Source organism: Phodopus roborovskii, unplaced genomic scaffold, assembly GCF_943737965.1.
Source record: "Phodopus roborovskii unplaced genomic scaffold, PHOROB, whole genome shotgun sequence".
NCBI classification, from domain to species: Eukaryota; Metazoa; Chordata; class Mammalia; order Rodentia; family Cricetidae; genus Phodopus; species Phodopus roborovskii.
Window position 1 is genome coordinate 4,562,325 of NW_026126576.1, and position 25,592 is coordinate 4,587,916.

At 39.6% G+C, this 25,592-nt stretch overlaps 1 protein-coding gene across 2 annotated transcripts in view; it reads right to left on the reverse strand.

The window, feature by feature from the left end:
* Shq1 (SHQ1, H/ACA ribonucleoprotein assembly factor) overlaps positions 1 to 25,592 on the reverse strand; it is a 105,872-nt gene that overhangs the window by 59,046 nt on the left and 21,234 nt on the right. For both annotated transcript variants that reach the window (XM_051203468.1, XM_051203469.1), the window contains exons 6-9: positions 24,542 to 24,669; positions 13,305 to 13,459; positions 11,227 to 11,280; positions 9,864 to 9,987 (exon numbers count right to left, since the gene is read on the reverse strand). In XM_051203468.1, coding sequence (XP_051059425.1) covers positions 9,864 to 9,987; positions 11,227 to 11,280; positions 13,305 to 13,459; positions 24,542 to 24,669 — 461 coding nt within the window. The remainder of the gene's footprint in view (positions 1 to 9,863; positions 9,988 to 11,226; positions 11,281 to 13,304; positions 13,460 to 24,541; positions 24,670 to 25,592) is intronic.

Sequence of the window (25,592 nt, forward strand, 5' to 3'; positions counted from 1 at the left end):
TTAAGTGACACTAAAAGAAAACCAATTCAGCCCCATCACATGTGCATCTTTTGATGATGTAGAATACTGTGCCAAGGTGATTTTTTTTTTTAAATGTTGACAATCAGCAGTCATACTTTCTAAATTCTTTTAAAGTCCTACCGAGTGGCAAGACTACATACAACACAGTGACAGTAGATGACAGATGGGCCATGTTTCTGCCCAGTTCATCCAGACCTCATCACTGTTTTCATACACCCTGCCTTATTTGTTTACAGCTTGGTCAACTAGGCATCCCAGTTTGCTTTTCCTAGTGTAGAGGATCCCATGCTACCATAAACCAAATAGATCAGTTCTATCTTGTCCTACTGGGAGGAATAGCAAGGAAAGTGGTATACGTTAGCACACTGCTGTTAGAGATGGGAGGTAGCCCATGACCTCAGCTTACAGGACAGGGCTGCTTCCAATCCTTCATAGTAAACTTGAGGCAAAGGTGATAAATCTATTCTGTGAAGAGCTAAATATTGATGGTTTAGCTTTTGTAGGCTGTGTAATCTCTACTGCAGCTACTCAACTATGCCATTAAATTATAAAAACAGCCAAAGAAAACACATAAATGACTGGGGACAACTCTGTTCTGATAAAACATTATTTATGGGCACTAAAATATGAAGTGAATATAATTTTCATGTCACAAAATACTATTTTGTCTTTCTTTTGGGACAGAGTCTTCCATGTGCAGGAACTTGCAGTCTTCCTGCATGGTCTTCTAGATGCCAAGATTAAGGGTGGGCCACCATTCCTGACTCAAAGTATCACTTTGCTTTTGATATTTTAAACCACTTACAAATGTAAAAAGAGAGCCAAACACAGTGAGTGACACATACTTAAAATGCTGGCAGTAAGGAAGATAGAAGCAGGACAATCAACAGTCCAAGGGCAGGCATCCACATTAAGAGTTCAAGGTCAGCCTGGGTTACATGACATGGGACCCTATCTTAATAGCCGTCCTCTATAAATGAGATTTAAAAAATTAAAGTATGACAGTCAGTTGGTAAGTTAAGGTATTTTCTTAAGGGACCTTCTCATTTTTTATCTTACACATACTTTTTATCATACACACACACACACACACACACACACTCTCTCTCTCTCTTTTTTGGTGCATATGTGAGTGTGTATGTACATGCACAGGACAGAGGGGTCTTCCTTGACTACTCTCCACCTTACACACTGAGGCAAGAACCTAGAACACTCCAATTTAGCTAGGCCACCTAGTTAGCTTGCTCTGAGTATCCCAGCTCCACTTCTCAAGAGCTGGGATTACAAGCACCCACCTGGCATTTATTTGGGTACTAGAGATCCAAACTCAGGTCTTTAAACTGTGGAGCAAGCACTTTACCAACTGAGCCATTTATCACCTGTCACCAGGCCCCTTTATCCTACAAATACATGCATTTTATGACTTGTCTTTTGTTCCTTCATTTCTATAATGCAATACTCTTCAAGGGCTAAGACCAAATTGTCTATAAACTTATACTCTTCACAGAAAGCAGACTTAATTCTTGTCTGCTGAACACATGTGTGCCTGTCACTTGCTAGTATTTAAAGATCAGCTCCTTATTTTAAAAACTCTTAAGTTACATAAATAGAATTCTTGCAAGTTCTCTGGGTAAGGGGCATATAAAATTACTCAATTGATTTCATCTAGTTTCAAGTGTTAAACTACAATAGGACTTTGAGTCAAATAAAAGCTTCCTTTTCTCCCCACCCCAACTACATTTTAGATAAATACAGTTTTCTGCTTTTACCTTCTTACAGAACACAGAATGAAAGTTACTCCCATTGTCAAAAAAGGCTTAAGACTGACTTTACAGACATTTAAAGAGAACTAATTATGAAGTTTTTTTAAACCACATGTTCAAAAAAAATATAACTAACTTCTTCCATTAGTCAGCTGTATTAGCTAAGAAACTGTAGAACTTAGCAAAGCCTATTAACTAAATAGTGCAAGAAGTATAATGTAGATGTGAATGCTCTGAAAGTATTTAAGAAATCAGCTGATTTTGAGCCATCAGCACCAGTGAGCCCCATACATAACTCAAGCTTCAAGGAACAGAGCATTAAACAACATTTTAAGTGATCTATAAGTACCAAGAAAACCTTAAACAATTAGCTATTGAATGTAACAAGAAGGTAATTTATAACATGCAAACCACATAGGAAATGTTGCCCCCTATACTGTATTTTAAGTGAACAAAGAACTTTTCTTATCATTTTAACTTCTAAATTACTATGAGGACAATCTATACACTTTTAACAGCTACCAATACTCATTGAGTACCAGGAACATTAGAGAGGCAAGGATTCTGTGGAAATAAATGGACATGGTTTTCTTACCTTTGATGATCATTGGTACACCAACATCTTACTAGAGGGGCATATGTAGAAAACTACAAACGCTCTGAAGTTAACTAACATGAATGGGAAGATAGAACCATAAACTGGCACTCCAATGAAGAAGTAAGATTTCAAGCTTTTATGCTTGAGAGGAGGGAGAAAGTAGAGGAGCCCAGGCTGGCTCAATCACAGTCCCTATAACTTTCCATTATTCTTGGCTCAGTACCACAATTTGGGAACTGACTCCTGCTCCAAAGCTTGCTCCTGTAAGATTTTAACTAGGGTTTATGTGAATTGTATCTAGACCTAGATGATGCAAAGTCAGTCTACCACCACATAACCCCCAAGACGACTTTTCCGACCTCAAGCGAACCACCCTGTCTCCCTTTGTTGAGGTCAATGTTTCTTTTCAGGAGGGCACTTTGTGCTGTATAACTGCCAGGGCACAGTACTTGCTTCAGTATTTAGTGACACGACACTAAGGCCTGTGTCCCCTCTTACCTCAGTTTTTTGTTGTTGTTGTTGTTGTGCTGTTGTTTTTTAAATAATCATAAACTTAACTCTGCGATCAAACTAGACTCAAAGAGGAATAAGGAAAATATGTAACTCAAATGTCTTATCAACCCAACCAAAAGCAACTTGGGGCGCAATGGGTTTATTTCCTTTTAAAGCTTGTAGTCAGCCATGCAGAGAAATCAGGGTAGAAACTCAAGGCAGGAACCTGGAAGCAGGAACTGAAGCAGAGACCAAGTTTGCTCCTCCTGGCTTGCTCAGTTTACATTCTAATATACCTTAGGACAACCTGCACAGGAAAGGCAGGACCTACAATGGGCTGGACCCTCCTACATCAATCACCATTCAAGACAATGCCCCACATACTTGCTTGCAGGCATCTGAAAGGAAGAAGCGTTCTCTCAAATGAGGTTCCCCTTCCCAGATAACTCTAACTTGTATCAAACTGACAAAAACTGAGCAGGACAGCAAAGAACCACAGGAAGAACACAAAGGTTACAGGATACTGTGAGCAAATGGGTGGGATATGCTATTCTGAGCTGCAGAAGGGATGGTCTATTGTTTAAGATGTATACAAATCAAAAGCATTACAACAGTCCTCAGTTGGTAATAAGGATCTTCTTGCTGGTTTCCAAGATGCTCATGCCTTCTTTCGCCTTCCTAAAGACAACATGAAAGCCACCCAATCATTCAGTCTAAGCAGTGCACATAAAACTCTGGGAAACAATTTTGCTTGGACCAGCATTTGCCATTAATGGACTGATTTGGAATGAAGTTCTCACCCTAAAATTTCTTGCCACAGGTGAACCTGCCACCAGTGCCATTATGGTGTGAAAAGTCACCACCCTGGCACATGATTCCAGGAACAACTCTGTGAAAGAAGGAGTCCTTCTAATAAAACCTAATTTCTCCAGTGCTAAGAGAACATGAAACTTTTCTGCTGTCTCTAGAACTTTCTCTGCAAACAAGTAAAAGAGATATACAGCCCATGGATTCACATTAACCATCATGTTAAAGAACACTGTGACACTGGCTATGGCTAGAAGCAAGCCACTACAGGGGCCAGTAACATCTGCAAAGCTACTGATTCCTCTTTCTATTGCTCTTAATTTTTACTGGGTCCTTTGCCCAGAAGAGCTTTGAAGTAGGTACTCATATAAAATGCCTGTTGAATAAATCAATCAACAGATAAACTCATTAACCAATTAGCAAACACTTGATAGTGTGCTGGGAAAATGATGGGAACTGAGACATGGAAGTCAAATACAGCAGTGATTCCCCTCTACAGGAGGTGACATACTTTAAATGACTTATGTCAGTTTCCCTGGTTTAAGATTTTTCACTCTTTACATTTCTCTTCTGAGCTTATTATACACATAATTCAAAAAATTAAACCAAAAGCATTGGGAGTAGACTAGGACTATGTTCAACCATAGCATACTTTCCTAGCATGCTTCAGGCCCTAGGCTCAATCCTCAATAATGAAAAGTGAAATTTCTAAATTTCCTTTGGAAACTATAATGCTGTATATCATTCCCCTACCCAAACTACTGCATTTTCAGGATCCATTTTCAGTACCTTCACATAGCAGACACTCAACAAATAAATACTTGCTAAGTAGACTGCAGAGTAGTTGGAGAGAATGTATTTAAGCAATAAAAATTAAAAGGTCTAAGAAACGTTCATACTAGCCAATTAAATGAACTCATCTGGTAATATTCTAATTTGGGAATGTATCTTCTAATTGAACTTTTGAAAGTGTTTTCTAGAGCTGGGGAGTTGGCTCAGTGGATAAAAGCACTGGCTGCACAAGTGTGAGAACTAGAGTTTACATCTTCAGAGCCCACATGAAAGTCAGGAGGCATGGAGGCCACCTGTAAGCCCAACAATCTAGAAGCAAAAACAAGGGATCCCTAGAGCAAGCTAGTAGCTACCTAGACTATCCAAACTTAGTGAGCTGTGCTACCAAGGAAGACAACCAACATCAACTTCAGGCCTCTACATACACACATACATGCACATACATGTTTCCACACACATGAAAACATACACCTGCATGCATTAACACACAGATATATGTGTATGCATGTACACACATACGCTATTTACAAACTGACTCTGAAATAAATAAAATTTAAATACTAAGAAGAAATTCATGGGGCTGACTCAGCAGTTAGGAGCACCAACCGCTCTTCCAGAGAACCTGGGTTCAGTGCCCAGCACCCACATGGCAGCTAACAACTAATTCTAAGATCTGACACCCTCACACAGACATACATGTAGGCAAAACACCAATGCACATAAAATAAAAATGAATAAACCAGAAAAAAAAAAAAAAGAAATTCACTTGTAAATTTTCATCAGAAGTCAGAGTTCATATAATAACCTGCCACATATGCATCAGTTTATAGTCATCTACTTTTTTAAAAAATGAAACTCATATCAGCCCAAAGGCCTGTGTTTGGTGCCCTGGCAATTGTTTTCTTCCCATTGATCATGTTATTGTATCTACAGATGAGGACTGTAAAGCAGTCTGTTATGATTGAACTGTTAATAACGGCTATGTAAGGGATGTTACTCATCTCAAGTAAAACTGGCCTTTAGCCCATGGAGGAGGTTTCTTGGGCTGCACCCTGCCTAGCATTCATCAGACTTCCAGTATTTACAGAAGGGTAGGTTTCTATTGGCCTTAGAAATGAGACAGATTTTTCTTACCTCTTTTCTGGGTACTGGGAACAGAACCTAGGGCACTGCATAGATAAGACAAGCCTCCCTACTGAGCTACATCCCAGATCCTCTAAACAGACAAAAATGTTCATACAGTTATCCAAACAAAATAGTAATTGAATTGAAATAGGAAACATGGTATAGTGGTTAAGAGTTGAGACTTAGAAAAAACAAACATCATGAATCCAGCACACTCATTGCCCAGGCAGCAAATGTGTTGCAGTAGCACCCCAATACCTAGCCCCTCACTGCAACAACACTAGCTTTCTCACAATCAATGCCGGTTATTTTGAAGCTAATGCCAGACTCCATTTATAATGATTTCAATAGGAAAGGGGACCCAGACTTTGAATTGGGCAAACCTGGAATCAAGTTCAGGCTGTGTTGTCTATCCTGGCTGTTCACTTAGCTTTTTAGAGACTGCCTTTCCTCTACCAACATGTGGCAGTAATTCCTTCTTTTCCAGATGGCACTAAACAGGAATTGAGATAAGAAAGCATCAGAAGAACAGAGCCTGGAGCTAACACACAGAAAGTATTTACTGCATGGTGGCTGGGGCATGATTACCATTTCCACTAAGGCTCACACAGGACAAAATGGGTCAAGGTCTACTTGAAAGAAGCCCCCTCCCCCAGAGTTCAACCTCCTTGTGTCGGAAAGTGGAACAGACCAAGAGCTCGTACCTGATCCCATCAGAAAGCAGGAAAGATCAGCTTGTGGTAGCTGAGCAGCAACGGCTATTCTGGGGGCAACTGGTGCTTCCCATAACAGCAAAGTCAAATAGTAACTTAATCATTAGGGATGTGATTTGCCCATGAAGCCAATGAAGAGACCCCTTCCTACAACAGCTATCCTACTCACTGCTGATTCCACAACCTGAAGCAGGCACAAGCCAGGAAAGCCAAGGCTTCCTCTTTGTAAGTGCAAAGTAAAAAATTCAAGTACTGAAATTAGACTCATCTTATAGGTAGGACTATTGAGAAATCACGTATAGAACCTAAAGTGCCAGAAAAACCTACAGGGTGTGTACTATGGAAGGCATGTGTGCTTTCCACCCAAGGTAGTGGGGACACAGAATGAGTTCTGGTGGAACTGGGCTGTTGCCGGCCCACTCTATCATGTGCAGCCTTCTAGCAGAAGCAGAATAAGAAAAACCCTATAGTGTTTATAATAAGATAGAGACATGAATCCAAATACTGAAGTGTACAATGTACAATCGAGTACTGGATGATGTGGCTTGTAGCTTCCAGTAAAATAAAACTAAGGTACACTGGACACTGGCTTCTTCTACTTTTCTCACCCCCACCTGACTAAAGGATTGCTCCAAGAGGGGTTCTATTCACCCTTGAAAAAAAATCAGCCATCAGGAGGCAATGACATTTGCTGAGAAGTAGAGAATAGAGGACACATTGGGGAGTTTTATGCCCCAAAAGGACTGAAGAGAGGAGAACAACCTTATGGGCAAAGTCCCTTGTTAAGCACTAAAACAATACTTACCAGGGTGATCCAGGTTTCCCATCCTGAGGAAGTCTGGATTTAATATACAACAAAAGAGACAGATAAACACAGCCTTCTGCAAGGTGGGAAGAGGTAAGGATGAAGAAAACTTAAAGATGCTCCAGGCCCAGTAAAGCATCCTTGAAAAGGCTGTTGTGAAGTCAAATAAAGCAAATTCATGGCTCTTTGAAAACTCTCATCTTAGTCAGTTATTATGAACTATTCTCTGTAGCTTCTCATGCATTCCCATATTGGTTCTGGAAACTCATCCATTTGAGATCAGTATTTCTTTGGGGGAAAGAGTCATTCATTACTTTCAACTATGCAAGCACTATCTGACCTTTACAGTAAAAGTGTGACTGCTAGGACTGTGTTCTGAATTTTAAGTAGATACAAATTCATTCTTGGATAACACCAAATGCCAAGCTAGTGCTATTTCCACTTAACTTATGGAGTGTCCAAACAAATGAGATTCCTCAGTGATAATAATGGCATTCTTGTGCCATCTACCTGAACAAGCACAGGTCACAACCCTCATTCAGAGCTTGTCACCCTCACATCCAGTGGCACAGGTTCATGACAATCCAGTGCTCTGCTTCCACACTAAGCACAATTTAAGCCAGTTGCAGAACCCAGTACTGTGGCTTAGATACCTCACATTCATTTCAACAGAGGCTCTACTGTGTTATTTCAAGTCTGCTGCTAACAAAATACAGCTGATAACACTATTTTTTGTGAGTGATAACGATGAAAAGTTAAGTCTCAATTTCAGCTCTAACATACTAAAACTGTTTGAATAATTGATTAGCCTGTAAGTCAAGGCAATCAAATTTATTTTGGATTATGCAATCACAGACTGATTACTTTTCAAATAAAAATCCCAGAGTGCCAGATTACTTCCCAGAATAAAATGAAACAAGTAATAGTTTATGTGAATGAGAGCGAGAATGGGTATGTATGGGCATGTACATGGGAGAGCTTTCTACGATTTTGCTGGCTTCCCTCTGGAAGCTATAACACAAGAGCCTCCAAGCTTAAATCTATGAACAATGTTCAGAAAATTCTGCAAGACAACAAAAACCAAGTAGTTTGTGATAGATAGCTCTAGCTCAACAATTAGTCATTTAGAGTAGATTGATTTCTTAAGGTAATTTTAGAGATTCAAGAAATACCTTGGATGGGAAGAGAAAAATAACATGCCAAAAGGGGGGGGGGAAGCAGTTTGTTTCCCACAGTTAAAGGAGACAGATTTCTAGATGATATTCACTCATGTATCCTAAACAACAATCCTTCAAAGTAAAATACTGCTAGTCTAAACCTATCAATGGATAAAAGGCATCTTTCAGTTAACTATGACTCATTTTCACAATAACAATCTACTTTAAGTATACCTGCCCCAGAGAATAGAGGTCACACTGGTGACAAAAAGCTAGGTGTACCTTGGGACAAAACACCAAACACATGATTTTCCCTAACAATCCAATAAAGTCACCTGGACATGGGGGATAATGAGCTTCCTTCTTATCGATATGGGAATGGACTTTCCTTCTCAAGGATGATATAGGAGATGCTTCCTTTACAACGGATAAAAAGAGGTGGACTTCTTTTCTCATTCGGATATGGGATGGACTTCCCTTCTCATGGATATGGGTGCTGCAGGTTACCCTGCTTGGACCCACCTTGGGGGAAAGGGGTGAGAAGGTGCAGCACCAATGACTCAGGCATTGGGAGTCAGTGAGTAGCAGAGCATGCTATTCTAACTTAAAGTTAGACCTGCCTTTATACCCCCTCTCCGAAGGTCCTATTGGCTCAGACTTCCCTTCTCATGAATATGGGATGGACTTCTCTTCTATGGATATAGGATGGATTCCTCTCTCATAGATATGGAGATGGACTTCCCTTCTCATGGATATGGTGTGGACTTCCCTTCTTATGCTGAGTCTGAAAACTAAGTTAATGTCTTTCTAAGGAAAAAGAAGAGACAAGGCCCCCTCTCACCACCCCTTGAGCACACATGTGCATGCGCACACACACACAAAGACCATGAAGTGTAGAAAGTGACTTTAAATGAATGTGCTAGAACTAATCTACATAAATGGATGATGCCTCTTCAAAATCATTACCTTGGAAATTAATCCTTTCTAATAATGTTGGTATGGGTGCTTCAGAATTTGTTTTTGAGCCTGGAATTTTCCATATTCTTATGGCCAGAAATGACTTTTGATGCTAAACTTAGTGCAGTCAAGAGTCTTCAGAGTAGTGATGTTTTTCCTTGCAAAATCCTCCCTGCTTTCCCAATTGAGGTGACAAGTGCCCTCCTAAACAACCACTGCACTTCTCAGTCAGAGCTCCTAGGGCTCTATACTGCAACTGCTGGTTTATTTATCACATCTCTGACAAAGCTGTAAAGCTCACTGGAGGAGAGGATTTAGCAAACTTCATTACTGAACCTCTAGTCCCACCCCAGTGCCTAGAAAGTTACAGAAATCCAAGAAACACTGAAAACACAATCCCTCTTCAGTGTGACCTGATCTGGGACACTGATGTATGTCTCCATTTACTCCACCTCTCTTACAAAAGGTAAGCATGACTGTGCATCTCTGTACAGGAAACATTACTTTCTAAATCCCAGTAGATTTGATAATTTTTTACTACTTGTATATATAGTGAGAAGAGCAAAAATCATGATTACATGTTCACACACTAAAAATTTACTTCTCATGCCCAGTTATTCGAGCCTCCCTTACCTAGTTGCAGTATCTTTATAGTGTCTCTGTAGGCCTTCATCACCAGCTTGAAATGACGATAAAGTGGATAGCACAAAACTCTCCTTCCAAAAGACACCAGGATTTCATGAACATCTGTCCAAGTCTATGAAGAGGCATCTCAGTAAGTAATTTCCATAAAATACATAACACAACAAAAGCATACAATGAAAAAAGAACAATTCCACTGTAAACCTGGGTCACTCACACAAATGAGATTCTTCCTGTAAACCTCACTTTATCACAGACTTTTAATTCCTCATGCTTCATCAACAAATCGCAAATGTGGATTAAAATCCACATATGTAGCAGGAGCATTTTAGAGTCTTAATTGGGACAGGCATTCATTATTATAGACTTGGATTTGATGGCAGAGCGGGGATGGGAACAGGCTTCCTAATTTTATAAGTAGCTTCCAGATGAGATGGCTGGCAATGTTGCTGGCTCACTCTTACTCTTGGAAGACAATCTCGTACGGTACCTGTCTCGGTGATAGGACTGAACCTTACTTCCTCATAGAAGGAAGTAATATATGAAGCAATCTCCACTTTACAATTTAAAGTATACATTATCTGAACCATGGATGGTATGACTTTGATGCTGGACAATTTGTTCCAAACTCAGAAACTTAAAAGATACTATTTTTTAATAAATTTTTTTAAGAACTACAGAAAATTTTTTAGAAAAAAGAAACAAAATCAATTATCACTAACACTAAAAGAGGTTAGCAGGCCAGTGGGAAATCTAAATCTAATTTCACCCCTGGAACCCATATAAAAGTGGAAGGTAAGAAAGAATTCCACAAAAGTGTTCTCTGACCTTCATATACATGCTATAAGTGTCCTGTAAAATAATAATGACAAATAAAATTTTAATTTTTTAAAAAGAGGTTAACAGCTCTAACCATAAAATGATAGGATACAGAACAATTTGTTTTAAGCTGTATGATCTAAGTTTCTTCACCTGTAAGTTCAGCAGCACTCACCTTACTGGGTGTTGTTCAATGAGGTCATTGAGGAAGAAGGTGAGTAAGGGATGTAAGAAACTCTGCCTGGCTCTGGTGATCCATTATCATCCAGGTTTATTTTCCATTTTTAAACTCTGAGACCAATTTCTTAACATATCTGCAGCTCTCCCCACATCTTCTCAAACAAATCACAGTGTCCTCAGTGTTCTTCCACATAATATTTCCGTCAACAATTTATAAAATGCTCACCTGGCTTGACTATCACAACAAGTTTGTTGTTGCTGATGATGATGTTGTTTGTATAATAAAGCTCCCAATTTAAAAATAACTTTATGAACAACAAATAGAAGCCTAAACAATTCTAAGTAGAAATCATACCTCAAACCAGCAGAGAGTTGGGCTCAGTTTTCTGATAGTCCACGCAGACTCAACCTTTGTGGTGGAGAAAGAATGACCTTCAAAAGTCATTTGGAAATGAAACAAATATATCCACTGGAACTAGTAAATGAGTTGTTATTAACCAATGAAAAAACGACGTATTTACTTATGAATGTAGAAAAATAATTGTGTTAATGCAGAGACTAATAGAAGATGCCTCTGTTCACTGTGTTTGGAATTCTATGGAATTAAACACTTCACTAATGAGAGTACCAGAATATACAAACAAATAGGCAGGGGCATTCGAGCAAAACTGAAGCACGATGCCTGCTGGTTCTTTCTCTACTAAGTCACTCACTGTTAAAATGCTTCTGGGCACCTGGAAACCAGGTAGAAACTGCCTTTCAGAAAATGCATGTGAGATTAACAGTAGTTCAAAGGCTTGCTAAGCTGAAAGACAATAATTTCAAACATGCAAATAGAAGAAAAATTGGTAAATTTTATCAAGTATAACACTTTCACTCATCAAGATTTAATATGTGGGGCTGGAAAAGTGGCTCAATGGTCTGAAGTACTAGTTGCTCTTCTACAGGACCTGTATTCATTCCGCAGTTCCCTCATGGTGGCTTACAAGCATCCATAACTCCAGCTCCAGGGCATCTAATGCCCTCTTCTGACCTCCCCAGGCACAAACATGGTACATATACATATGTTCAGGTAAAACCCCATATACATAAAATTTTAAATCTTTCAAAAATTTAAAGACTTAATAATATAAAGAAACTTTTTTTTTTTTTTTTTGGTCTAAGTAAACATTTTATTCACTTAGAACGTCTTTTTAAAAATGTCTCGAGGGGCTGGAAAGGGGCACAGTGGTTAAGAGCACTGACTGCACTTCCAGAGAACCTTGGTTCAATTCCTAGCACCCACATGGCAGCTCACAAGTGTCTGTAATTCTACCCAATGTCCATGGCAAAACACCAATGCATATAAAACAAAAATAAATTAATTTTAAAAGACTTGAAAACAAAGTATTTTCAGATAATTTTATTCTTGATAACCTCAAGATTATTCACTTAGATCATATGCAGACTGCAATAGCCACTTTAGAAAGTTTTAGAATCATCACACACACACACACACACACACACACACACACAAAATGGAATCTCAAACTACTATTGATGTTATAAAGCTGTGTGAGGTAAGTGAATTAAATCATAGTGTATAGGCTGCACCCAAAGTAAACGTGTACGCGCATATGTACAGTGAAAGAAAACCACATAATTGATCTTGTAACTGTGATTATTACTAACTACTGGAATTATGGGAAATCCCAATGATAAAAATTATCTATATAATCAAAAAGAAAAAGGAAAGCATATGGCAAGGCTAAAACTCCGAGCACAGGTAATTTTAACAGTAGGGTCACACTATCTAGAAAGACGTTGGCTCTCCAGCATTTATTTATTAATTCAAAGACTGGTTACACTGACTGAGGCACTGGAGATTGAACAGTCTTTAAAATACATGACATGACACATGGCTTCTTTAGTAGACAGTATGAAGATGAAAAAAAAGGAAAGCAGGGTCTCCATTTACAGCTCAGGCTGGCTTTGAACTCTCAATCCTTTTGCCTCAGCCTGAGATGATTCTTTCAAATAACAAAAAAGTATGATTTAAGTTTTGAAAAAAATGGGGCTTACATACAAATCTTTGCAAGTACACATTCTGTATGCTAAGATTCTTTCCTGCAAAAGGCTTTACTTTGCATATGATAAATGAAAGCCTGGAGTGTGGTAGTGGGCTCTAGTGTTGAGTGACACAGCCTTCCTTTCTACTCTTGGCTTTTTTTCTTACACTACCCTGCTCTTTTATCTATCTAGTAGATCTACTGCCAAGAAAGAAGAGGCAGGACAACATTATGCTTCATGACTGTGCCCACTACCATCTACTATGACCACCATAGGCACTTAATGCCCCTAAGTAATCTATCACTACAGGCTCTGCTCTCAACAGGTAGCTAAGCCCAACTCCCATTAGCTAAAACAATGGTCTACTCTGACACACAGACTTACATTGTGCTCTCCTTCAGTGACGCGTATTTCATAACAATAGGCCAGAAGGATGTCAACTAAACTGTAGTACACTTGACGGTGAGCTTTCTTGTCCAGCAGGTAAGACTTATTCACAAATTTTCTTAGCTGATATTTTTCCTCTTCTGAAAAAGACACTAGAAAAAAAAAACACAATTCTGAAAATTAAATGTGCCATTCAGGTTCATAAAACCACCAGTGCAGAAGATTTTCCAAAATTGGAATTCTAAGTATAAAAGCAAAATCAAAGTTATTTATCCATAACTCTATATATAAGGCAATTTCTTAAAGGAGGCTTTTCAAGCTTTATTAAGAGCCAGGCATCTATTCAAGCCTTCTAGACCTTTTCCTCCTACCTTTCAATAGCAGTTTCTGACTTGACAAGTCCTTTTCCAAAGGTTTATTTTTATTATTTTAAATTATGTGTACATGTGTACCTGTGTGTGTCTGTGTGTGTGTGCGCGCTCATGCGTGTGACCACAGGAGGCTAGAGATGATATAGCCCCAGTAATAGTCATTAAAGGCAATTATGAACCACCTGACACATATACTGACCAATCTGGTAGGGTCTTTGTGTCAACTGAGGTTCCCTCTTCCAAAATGACTCTAGCTTGTGTCGTCAAGTTGACATATTAGCCAGCACACCTTCCTACACACACTTCTCACCCTGCCTGGCAATGAACTCAGCACTTTTTCCATTTCTTTCCAGTTTAAGTGACTGTAGTAAGGAGAACCCCCAATGAATGGCATCACTCCCTTTGTGGAATAGATCGTGTCACTTGATTCTGCCCAACAGAATGTGACAAAGATGACAGAACAGTCATTACCATGCTTACATTCCATTACTGTCAAAACTAGAGCCAGAGTATTCCTGGGGTGACACGGCATGCGAAAAGGCTATGTGGCAGGTACTTCTGGGCCCATTTAATAACTGGCAAGAAAGTGGGGCCAGTTTTGCAGCTCAAAGGAAGAGAATTCTGCCAACAATAATATGAGCCTGAAGAAAGGAATATAGCAACCAAACCCACTTTTTAAAAAGAGATGGGCATATTTGGCCAGTAAGCATGTCCAACCTTTTAACAATGTAAAACGATGCTGTCATGTCATGATGATCAGCCCATCAAAAGAATACATAATCTAGTTACAAAAAAGACCATTCAAGCCGGGCGTTGGTGGTGCATGCCTTTAATCCCAGCACTTGGGAGGCAGAGGCAGGTGGATCTCTGTGAGTTCAAGGCCAGCCTGGTCTACAGAGAGAGTTCCAGGACAGGCTCCAAAACAATACAGAAAAACTCTGCCTTGAAAAACACCATACACACAAAAAAGATCATCCAAAGGTCTCATAATGTTTTGTGTAAATTTATGAGTTTATGTTGGGCTGCATTCATAGCTCTCATCCCATAGGCCACAGACATACCTGAGCGACCACAGTCTTGCAAGGCCCTAAGCAGAGGACCCATCAGAGCCAGACGTGACCTCTAATATATGGAGACTGTGATAACACAAGCATGGGGATAAGCTATTCTACAGCAAGAAACTTAACTGTGACTCACTACCGAGTACTTCAGTTAGTGCCACTCTGCTAAACATATGGCATTATTTCCTAGTTGTGTTGGCAAACTGGGTTTGCTCTGTGAATTGCCCATCAAACTGTGTTCTGTCCAATTTTTCCTATGGAACAGCTTGGCTTATAAAAGCTTGAAATATAAGTCCTTGGGTCAGCAAGATAGCTCAGCAGGTAAAAGCACATGCCAATCATGGCCAAAGATAACCTGAGTTTGTTCCCAAGAACTCAATAAAGCGAGAAGGAGAAAACCAACTCCACAAAGTTGTTCTCTGACCTCCACACATGAGCCATGGAGTACATAAACCCATATAATTACACACACACACAAGTAATAAATTAAATGTATTAAATATAAATCCCATTCAAATTCTAAATCTGCTGACTTTGCTTTGGATATGTTTTGCCACAGAAACTTTTCAATATAATCCCAAACAATCCTGGATTCTGGATTTACAGCCTTGGTTAATGTTTTTTCCAACTCCTGAATCATACATGAAGTCTCTTTAAGGTTGTTTCACTTGGGGCTGGAGAAATGGCTCAATGGTTAAAAGCACTAGCTGTTCTTCCAGAGGACCTGAGTTTGAGTCCCAGCACCCACACAGTGGTTCAAAACCATCTGTAACTTCCATCCCAAGGGATTTGATGTTCTCTTTTGACCTCTGCAGGCAAAGCACTAATACACATAAAGAAATAGTAACCATAAAATAATATTGATGTTGATGATGAAACAGTAACAAATCTATCTGGAAGCTAGCTCTTCCTGTTCCAGACTTCACTATATTCCAGATGAACAGTGATTCCCACTACACTGAACCACCAACTTTGTCAGACAGATCTGCTGCTTGCTACTAAAATTACTTCAAAGTATTTTTGGTTTTTGTCAACTGTTGCAAATACAGCATTTTCCCCACTTCCATCATTAAATACTTCATGATAAAAGAGAAAAAAATACTTTTTTTTATACCAGCCACTTTACCAAATATTGACTACATATTCTAAAACAACATACTGAAATGCTTAAATGTTAATGACACAACAAAATGCTTTATTTACATGAAGACAAGCAAATATAAGACTTCAGTTTCTAAGTTTCCTTTGATGCCTACAATTTAGGCAATCTATCATGCATCTCTTAATATCAGGTCTTTACACAAGGGAGGGCCTAGGCCCTACCCCAAATGACTTGACAGATTTTGATGATCCCTCCTGGAAGGCCTCACCCTCCCGGGGAGTGGGACAGGGTGTGGGGGTCGGGAGGGCATGGAGGATGGGAGGGAGAGGAAACTGGGATCGATCTATAAAATAAGAAAAAAATTATCAAGTCTATAAAAAAAATCTGTGTGTATTTTATGGTGTATGGAGATACATGTTTGTATGTGTGGGTGCATTTGTGTGGCATGCATGTGGAGGCCAGATAGCTGGCATGAGGCATTTCCCTTCATTCTTTCCTCTTGGTGAGCCTGCTACTCTAGCTAGCCAGCCTGCTCTGGGAATCCTGTTTCTATTTCTAGGATTGCAGGTAAGTTACTACACTCACCCAGCACTGTATGTGGGTGCTGGGGATCCAAATTTAGTACTTTCCACTTACATGGTACACGCTTTACCTACTGAGATCTCTCACCAGCCCCATCATGAAGTCATTCTATAGTTACAGAAACATCATGGAACATGTTTTCTAGTCAATCTTACACTAACTCTTTTAGTTCTCAATACCATACAAAGTAAAATAGTGATCAGAAGGAGTAACTGCCATAAACACAACAGTTCAGTTTCTAGTTCTTGTAAGCAAAACATGGCTGCATTAATTACTTTTCTGTTGCTATCACAAAACACCATGACCAAAAGTAACTTATAGAAGGAAGGGTTTCTTTGGCTTATGGTTCCAAAGGGTAAGAGTCAATAATGGCAGGGAGGTGGGGAGGTATGGCAGCAAGTGGGGGCAAACACGGCAACAACAGGACAATGACAGCTCATATATCAACCACAAGCACCAGACAAAGAGACAACTAAAGTGGGATGAAGGTATAAAAGTCTAAAAGCCGACCCCCAGGCTGTCCTTCAGCAAGGCCACACCTTCTAAATCTCCCCAAACAACTCCGCCAAATAGGAACCAATGCTTCATACACCCAAGCTTACAGGGGACATTTCTTATTCAAATCAACAGCATACACTCATGGCCATGTCTAAGTACAAAATACATTTAGTCAAACTTCAAAAGCTCCTATAGTCTTTCACAGTCTCAACACTGTTCAAAAGTCCAAGGGCTCTTCTGAGACTCAAGGTAAGCTCTTACTTGTAACCCTTGTAAAAATCAAAAAGCAAATTACATACTTTCAACATATAATGGTACAGAACATGTGTTGCCATCCTAAAGGGGAGGAACGGGGCAATGAGAAATATCAGACCAAAGCAAGGCTGAAACCCAGCAGGACAAACTCCAAATCCTGTAGCTCTGTGTCAAGTGTCAAAGCGCTTAGACTACTCTGTCTCTCCAGCTTAGCTGCCTGTAATATATAACTCTCCTTTGGGCTGTGTCTTAGTTACTTTTCTATTGCTGTGACAAAACACCATGACCAAGACAACTTATAAAAGAAAGCACTTTATTGAGGGTTAGAGTCAAAGATGATGAAAGAAAGGCATGGCAACAGGAGCAGTTTAGAGCTTACAACTTGATCTGTAAGCAGGAGGCAGAGAGAACTAACTGGGAACAATGGGAACATCCCACACCTCCTCCCTTGTACCTCCTAAACCTTCCCAAACAATTGCAGCAACTAGGGACCAAGTACTCAAGCCTATGCAGGTGACTCTCGTTCAAACTTCCACAGGCTAACTTCACTCCCAGTATGACGCTCTCCATGGCAGACAGCCCAGGCTGGCACTCTTAACACCCTGGAGTCCCCTTCACAACCCAGGCGTTAATTTCACAGCTTCACACAATGTCTCCTCAGCCTTGCAGGGACTCCCCTGTCACATGTTGCCTGGCCGCAATGGTTCTCTAAAACCACATACGAAGAATCTACGATCCCCTTACTCTTCCATCCTTCATGTCACCAAAGCCAGCAGAGCATGGATGACACTGCCAAGTATGGCTATCCAAATAAAAGTGTAAGTGGCCTCTCATCTCCTATCAGCCACTTTTAAAATCACTTAAAAGTTTTCCATCCCACTAGCAGAGGAGCCATGCTCCCACTTCTGGTATTTCATATAAAAACTAAGTCAGAATGACTTGCAGTGTACAAAACAGTCTAAACTGTGAGAAAAAGCTGCCAATGGCAGAAGAACAACAGCTTAGAGAAAACACGTTTCCCTCACTGCACTACCCTGAGTAAGAGACTAGGGCCTGGTGGGCACTGGCTTCCCTGGCATATGACTTCTTTCTACACACATCCAAGATGGCTGCTCTAGGTTTGTATCATTTTCCAAATGATAAGAAAGCAGAAAGTATGAGGAGGGTGGAAAACACCTTCCTTTTAAAGAAGGAATCCAGAAAGCACACATAGCACTACCCATCGTGTCCCTCCAGCCAGTACTAGAGCATATGGTCACATCCAGCCGCTAGTAAAGAAAGGAAACCCAGTCACTAGCAGAGTGAGATGTGCCCAGCTGTACCTCAAGGATGCCTCTCATTAAAAGAAGAGTCATGGAAAGACATATGGCTCTCTGCTACCTTGTCCAGAGACCATTAGGCTGCCTTTTCATATTCTTAAATCGTTCTCCTCATAGACAGACAGCTGCCCATTCTCTCATTGCCTCAGCTCAACAAGACTGACCAATTCACAATTTGACAAAGGCTATATAAAATGATATAAGCCCTTGCATTAGTTTGGAGAAGTGTTCCCCAAAGCCCACAAGGTAAATAAAGGCCCTGTTATCCAGCCTACGGTGAGACCATGATATAGTAGACTCTTTAAGGGGGAGCTAAGTGGGAGACATAGATCAGAGGGAGCAACCTTGAGGAGGATGGGAAGAAACCAGCCCTTTCCTAGGAAAGATCCAGCCTCTTCCAATCTCTCTCACACCCTGGCCATAGATGAATGGCTTCACCATGAGCTTAAACTATGATTTTCTGACCCACCATAGGCTCACTTGGCTTTATCATAGGATAAAATCAAGTTTGTCATCTCAGATATTTTGTTACAGTAACAAAGAGCTAATTGCCAGAGCCCTTTTCATACAGAATTTTCCAAACTCACTTCTGCCCTCGTTTGAGCTTATATTTAACATGACTTTCTTGTTTAAATTTTTTCCAGCCTAGGAGAAAAAAAAAATCTTGAACACACTGATATGAGTAGAAACAATAATCCTTTTACTTATTAAAATGCATTTAGTGCACAAAAACAGATTTTGAAATATATTTAGATAATTATTTCTTTTCAACCATGTTAATAAATCTATGTAAAAAGGAAGGGAAGAAATGTACTTATATAGGCATGGCTTCCACAAATGACAAATGCTTTTAATAACTCATTTAATTTGTTGGCCATCATAGTTAAGGAATGTGTATTTTTAAAAATGAAACATTTTTAAATGTCAGATAAAGCATTCTTTATAGAACAATGTTTAAAAATAAAAAAAAAAAAGACAGATAACTGAATGTTGTTTGTCTCATTAAAGGAGCCATCTAAAGATGCCTTTATTGAAATAAATGTACTCAGTTCATGTTGAATGATTTGGTTTTAAAAAACTACATAAAGAAACAAACTCAGACATGAAGAAAGTACATCTGACAAAGTATTTAAGACCCATGTATTTAGCAAGAAGATTTGAGACAGGATTCCCTTAAGCACAGTTTTTCAGACAGTCATTAATTTAGCTAATAGGAAAGTGCCAGGTGTTCACAGTAATATTATCTCACTAGAGAAAAGCCTTTATACCCTGGTTGACTAATAAAGTCCTCCCACTTCCACATAACTCTTGAATCACAGAGTAAGCATGCCCAGAACTGTTTTTAAACACATCAACTAACTCTTCTACACATTCATGTCTCTATTAAGTAACTATCGCCATACCTGTTTGACAATCTGAAAAGGTTAACCTCAGCACTGTAAGGTCCAAAGTTACATTCCATATGGAAGAATAGCCAGACATTATATATCACTTTCAATGACTGTACAGCACAGGAAAAGCCTGACTAGACTTTTGAATTTATAGATGCTAGTCACCACTAGCCTTTGATACTGGCCTTTTCTTAAAATATCAACTTTTTCTGAGCATTTCTAGGTTCTATCTGAGCCTTCTTAACTCAAATGTATTTTATATTTGATCTAATCAAAAGAATCAGAGAATATATAACAAATGAGGAGGATATCATTACAGAAATCCCATTTTATCAGGTCATCACAAAGGGGAACTTGGGGTAGTCAGCACACAATCAGGTCTAACCCAGCAGCAGTATAGGACATACCTACAGATGCAGCACTAACAGCAGCTGAGTGGTCACCACCTCAAGCAACATCTGTCAAGCATTTGTGTGACTTAGTAGCAGAGTTCACAGCATTTTGGATAATTATACTCCTAAAATTTACCTTTAGTAAAACAAAATCCAGCTCAACAGGGTTGGAGGAGACACTGGTACCCAAACATTAAAGCAAATGGCCCAGGGCCACCTCCCAACATTAGCAACCTTACTGATATATTTGAGATCTTCAACGGAACCCATGAAAATAGAAAGATCTTTCTCCCAAATTCTTTCTGATTCTATTAACTTTAAACCTTCTCTTCCTCTTTAAATCCCCCTCCCAAACATCCCTGTCTTGTCTGGATCAGTGATTCAGTCATCCATAATCTGGCTCCTCTAAGTAACACATATCTGTCTATTACACTGTACATGTACTGGAAACAGATCAAGAAATCACACTGCTTTCAAGCCTTCAGCTAAATGGGCAGCCTTGCAGTTCCACCAACTTTCAAAGCTGACACTGCCAGTTATCTCCACAAACACTCAAAGGCTCACTGGTGCCAAACAGGATGGCCCTGCAAGGAAGTTCATGGACTGTAAATGTTATGTGGTGTCATAACAAGCAATTATGTGCCAAGACTCCTGGGCTGACGTTAACCACTGAAAGACAACTTGGGAAATGTGGTGAGTCCATCCTCGTGAAACTGGAGCTCCCAAGGAGCACAGCATTTAACACTGCCATCCAGAAGCCTTTGGGGAAGAAAACCTGGATCTTTATAAAGCTAAAGATGTTAATCACAGACTCCCTTCTATAACTCTAGGCTCCAATAAACACAACCAGAGTTACCAGCCAAGCAAAGCCAGCCATTACGTTTACCACTTATAGCATATGTAGAACTCAAAACAAAGCAGGTTACGATAGTACAATGAAGGACAACTCCAAGGTGCACCTATATCATCTGTACTGTCCTATCTGAATGACTACACCTCACTGTGTGACACAAAGAAGGAAGACAAAGCAGCAGGGAAGGGCAGAAGCACTTCTGGAGGAGGCGAGAAACATGGCAGCAACATTTACCTTGGTAAACAGACCTGTAAAGCTAGGTCCTTGCTTTATTTCTTTTCTCCCATATTCTATCCTAATTCAACACAGCAGTTCATTCCTCCAGTTCTGGGTGTCTCGAATAAGAATAAGAATAAAACGAAAGAAAAATCTCATTAATAAGGAACTTTCCATTAAAGATTTGTAGCATGTACAAAAATGTCAATTTGACAGAGAAGCCATTCAATTCCTGGCTCTCCTGCCATTCAGTTCTCTCTCTAACAATAATCTCTAAGAGTCACAATGCAGTGAAGCTTTCATACACACAGCCTCATTCAATCCTGGCGGCAGCTCTGAGGGATGCAGAAGATTTCCACAGCAAGCCAAGGCTGTGTGGTCACTCAGTTGGCTTTGAGTGGGGAAGTTAAATGCAAGCCTTGTGTTCAGCCATGTCCTGCCTATACTTATCCTTATACCTGGAATAATGGAGGAGGCCCTTTCTGTTCAATACAGCTCAAATTCTTCCACCTCAGATCACATACCCTTGCTGTTTTGAAAGGTGACTTTTAGAATGAATCGCCATAATGGCTGAGCAGACTGACTCCCTGAACCACCAGGCTGGCTACAAGCCAGGAGTCAGATACAGGGTCGGGAGCCAGCGGTTAAAAGACAGAGCACTGGCTCAATCTGCTAACATTACAGAAGACCTGATTCAAAGCACTGCTGACATGGAGAACTGGCCTCAGAACACACTGCCATTATTAAGGGAGAGCAAGCTAGCACTGAAATCAAAGGGAATGCCTTCTCCCGATTTTCAGAGCAACTAGCTCACTCTGGTGGAGAGAAAACTCAACTACGCAGCCACAAGCTCATACCACCTCACTACAGCACTTAGGAAACTGAGGAGGGCAGTGGACCTTCATGAGCAAACCTGAAATCTACTTGGCTTATCATTAATGACCCAAACTGAATCAGCAATGCTCCATCTGCACGTCTGTTACCTGGGGAGGGAGTATGAGAGGCGTCTTAAGCACACATCAAATACAACCACAGAGCTCACTGAAAACAATAGCGCGCACACACACACACACACACACACACACACACACACACACACACACACATCCATACTCAGAACCAATAGTCTAGTTTATAAAGTAACAATGGCAATTTTTCACTCTGTACAAACTAAACTCTAACAAAGCTACTTAATAAACAAAAATACTTAATAAATTATTCTTAATGCCTACTGTATCACTATATCACATGGTTTTTAAAAAAGGAGTGGAAAGCAGCTGACTAGACTGCTTGAAGACAATTTTCAAGAATTGATGCAGAAGAGACCATAGCTACTTCAGTCTGAGGTAAAAATGGCTCCTGTACTCAGTGAGAGCAGTAAACCAAACCCCAAATGACCACCAACAATACAGCCCAGATGACCCCCAATCATGAGAGAAATATATCACAGGATACAGCAGCCAGCGATTTCCATGTACAAGAAAAGTGTAATGGTCTGTGCCTGCTCCTGTGAAAGATTTCAACCTACACTACAACCTAAAACAAAGATGGCAAGATCACAGCCACAGTACCTTTTGTGTAAACCATCTTAAATCAAATATTTAGATGTGGTATCTGTACTTTAAAAATATCCTAGGCTGTGAGTACAGCTAGGGGAAGATACAGATTGGGAGTAAAGTGTGGTCAACAAAAAAATAAATTAATTTGAAATACACTCAAAACTGTTAACAGTAGTTGCATTTAGGAGAATAAACTTGGGGAGGGAAAGAGTAATTGAATTTTTATTTTTACTCTTTGTGGGGGGGCACTACCCAGCTCCTAAATAAATACACAGAGACTAAATAAATAGTCAGCCTTAGCTTGGCTTGTTTCCAGCCAGCTTTTCTAATTTAAATTATCCCATTTTTCTTTAACTATGTTTTTCCTCTGGCTGGCCCCTAGTGTCCTCCTCCTCTCCTTTTCTTACTCTTCCCTCTTCCCTTTTCTTGAGCCTAGATTTCTATTCTCCTCCTCTTTATTCTCTCTGCCTGGTAGACCTTCTTATCCCTCTCTTGCCTAGCTACTGGAGTTCAGCTCATTATCAGACAATCAGGTGTTTTAGGCAGGCAAAGTAACACAACTTTGCATCATTAAACAAATATTCCACAGCATAAACAAATCTTAAATTTTAATACATCTTAAACTAATATTGCACAACACGAAAGTTTATATTCCATTTAATATTCTTCAGATTATATATACATATAAATATATATGTGTGTGTATGTGTGTGTATATATATATACACACATATATACTCTTACCTATGTACTCCTTTCATTAAATGCTGAAATTTAATTTTAGTATATAAGAAAACCCAAATTGGCCATTCAGACAATGTGGGATTCCTGCTCTGACTGTTATGACTCTACTATACAGATTTAGAACAACCAGCTTGTGTTGGAGTCAATGATGAGAACATATGCACCCACGGACTCTGGATAATGGTTGTGTTCACATGGGACAGTCACCTCTTGTGGCTCATAAAATCCCCACCTCAGCATTCTCCAGTACAAACTGTTTCACCGTGCTCTGGAAACTGATGGACAGACAGCTATTCTGGCTCCCTCATACCTCTACGCAAGAATACACTGGAAACTGATGGACAGACAGCTATTCTGGCTCCCTCATACCTCTACGCAAGAATACACAGAGGAGGCTACATATAATTCATTCACTAGAGCGAGGGAATGAGTCTGTGTCTCCCTTACTCACACTCATGAGTCCTCAGCACAGAGGCATGGTTATAACTCTCAGATTCCTCAACTATGAATGTTGTGTGTCAATACCCTTAATTTTCTAAAAATGGAATCAATTAAAAACTTAAAAGGACTCCACTGAGTCTCAGGTAAAATCTACTTCATAAGAATTTTTCAACAAACATAAACTGAATGATTTAGTGTGGAATTTTCAAGTATATGACTAAGACCTGGACCCTGTGCTAGCAACACTGATTATGGTCCCACACAGTTCAAATCTACCAGCAAAGAAAAACAAACACACAAGGCAGAATTAGCTACTAAAAATCCCATTTTTACAATGAAAGGCAATTAGAATCATATGCCATACAGAATGAAAGGCAGCGGCTTGGCACAACAATGAGAGTTTTAAAAATCACAAATGAGCACAATGAAAAAATGATTTGAGTTTCTTACCCAATGCAGTATCATCTCCTTGCTCTTGGCTCTTTCCCAAAGAGGCCATCATTTCCGCATGTGCATCATTCCACCAAGGACTGTACTTCAAAATCTGCTCAACAGCCTCATCTTCAAAGAAGTCAGCTCTGCTCAAAAACAAATGGGCTTGTTACATCAGATTACACTGCTTTTTTCTCTTTTTATAATCTTAACTTATCACATTTACACAGTAATAGCTATTTCATCAGACAGACAGAGAAGACAGACTTTCTTTATGGTTACTCATTTCATAAAGCAAAAGGCACCCTAACTAAAGGAACAGTAGTAGTTTCTGATCTCTTACACAGAAAGCACATAGAAGAGCTGTCCTACCCTGAGGTCTCGTCCTATCCCAGTGGAGCTGAAGTGAATCTGAACACTGACTATGCTGCAGTCTAGAACCAATGCTGGGTTTGCGAGCAGCACAGATGTGAGTGATATTATGACAAAGGGCAGACCTTTCAGACCCAGCCACAAAAAAGCAAACAGATAAGCGATGAGCAGGTAATTCAGGACACTGCATTTCCACAAAGAGGCTGAGGACAGACGGACACAACACACACACACAACACACACACACTGAAACACACTATTCAGCATGAATACTTTTTACTAAAATGCCAGCTACTTTACTTAGCTATGCTAATCTTAACAGTTCCTTGATTTAAAATTATTGAAAACATTTTTTGTAGAAATGACAAAACACCATTCTTTGGGAGTTTCCTGTACTTTCTCAGTTTATACTAGAAAAATTAAAGATACATTCAAAATATACCTCTAGCTCTTTTTAGACAACACATTCAGAAATCACACACTCTAGTCTTCAATGTTGAAAATTGGTATTCTAGGGGACAGGGGAGGGGAGAAGGGATTGACATGTAAAACAAGCTTGTTTCAAATTTAAATAAAAAAATATTATCATAAAAAAAATTGGTATTTTAAGTCTTCCTGAAGTTTCCATGTATACTAGAAACTCAGGGAATCAGTTGCTTTCATAAGCACCAGTGGTTTAATAACCTCACACACTCTA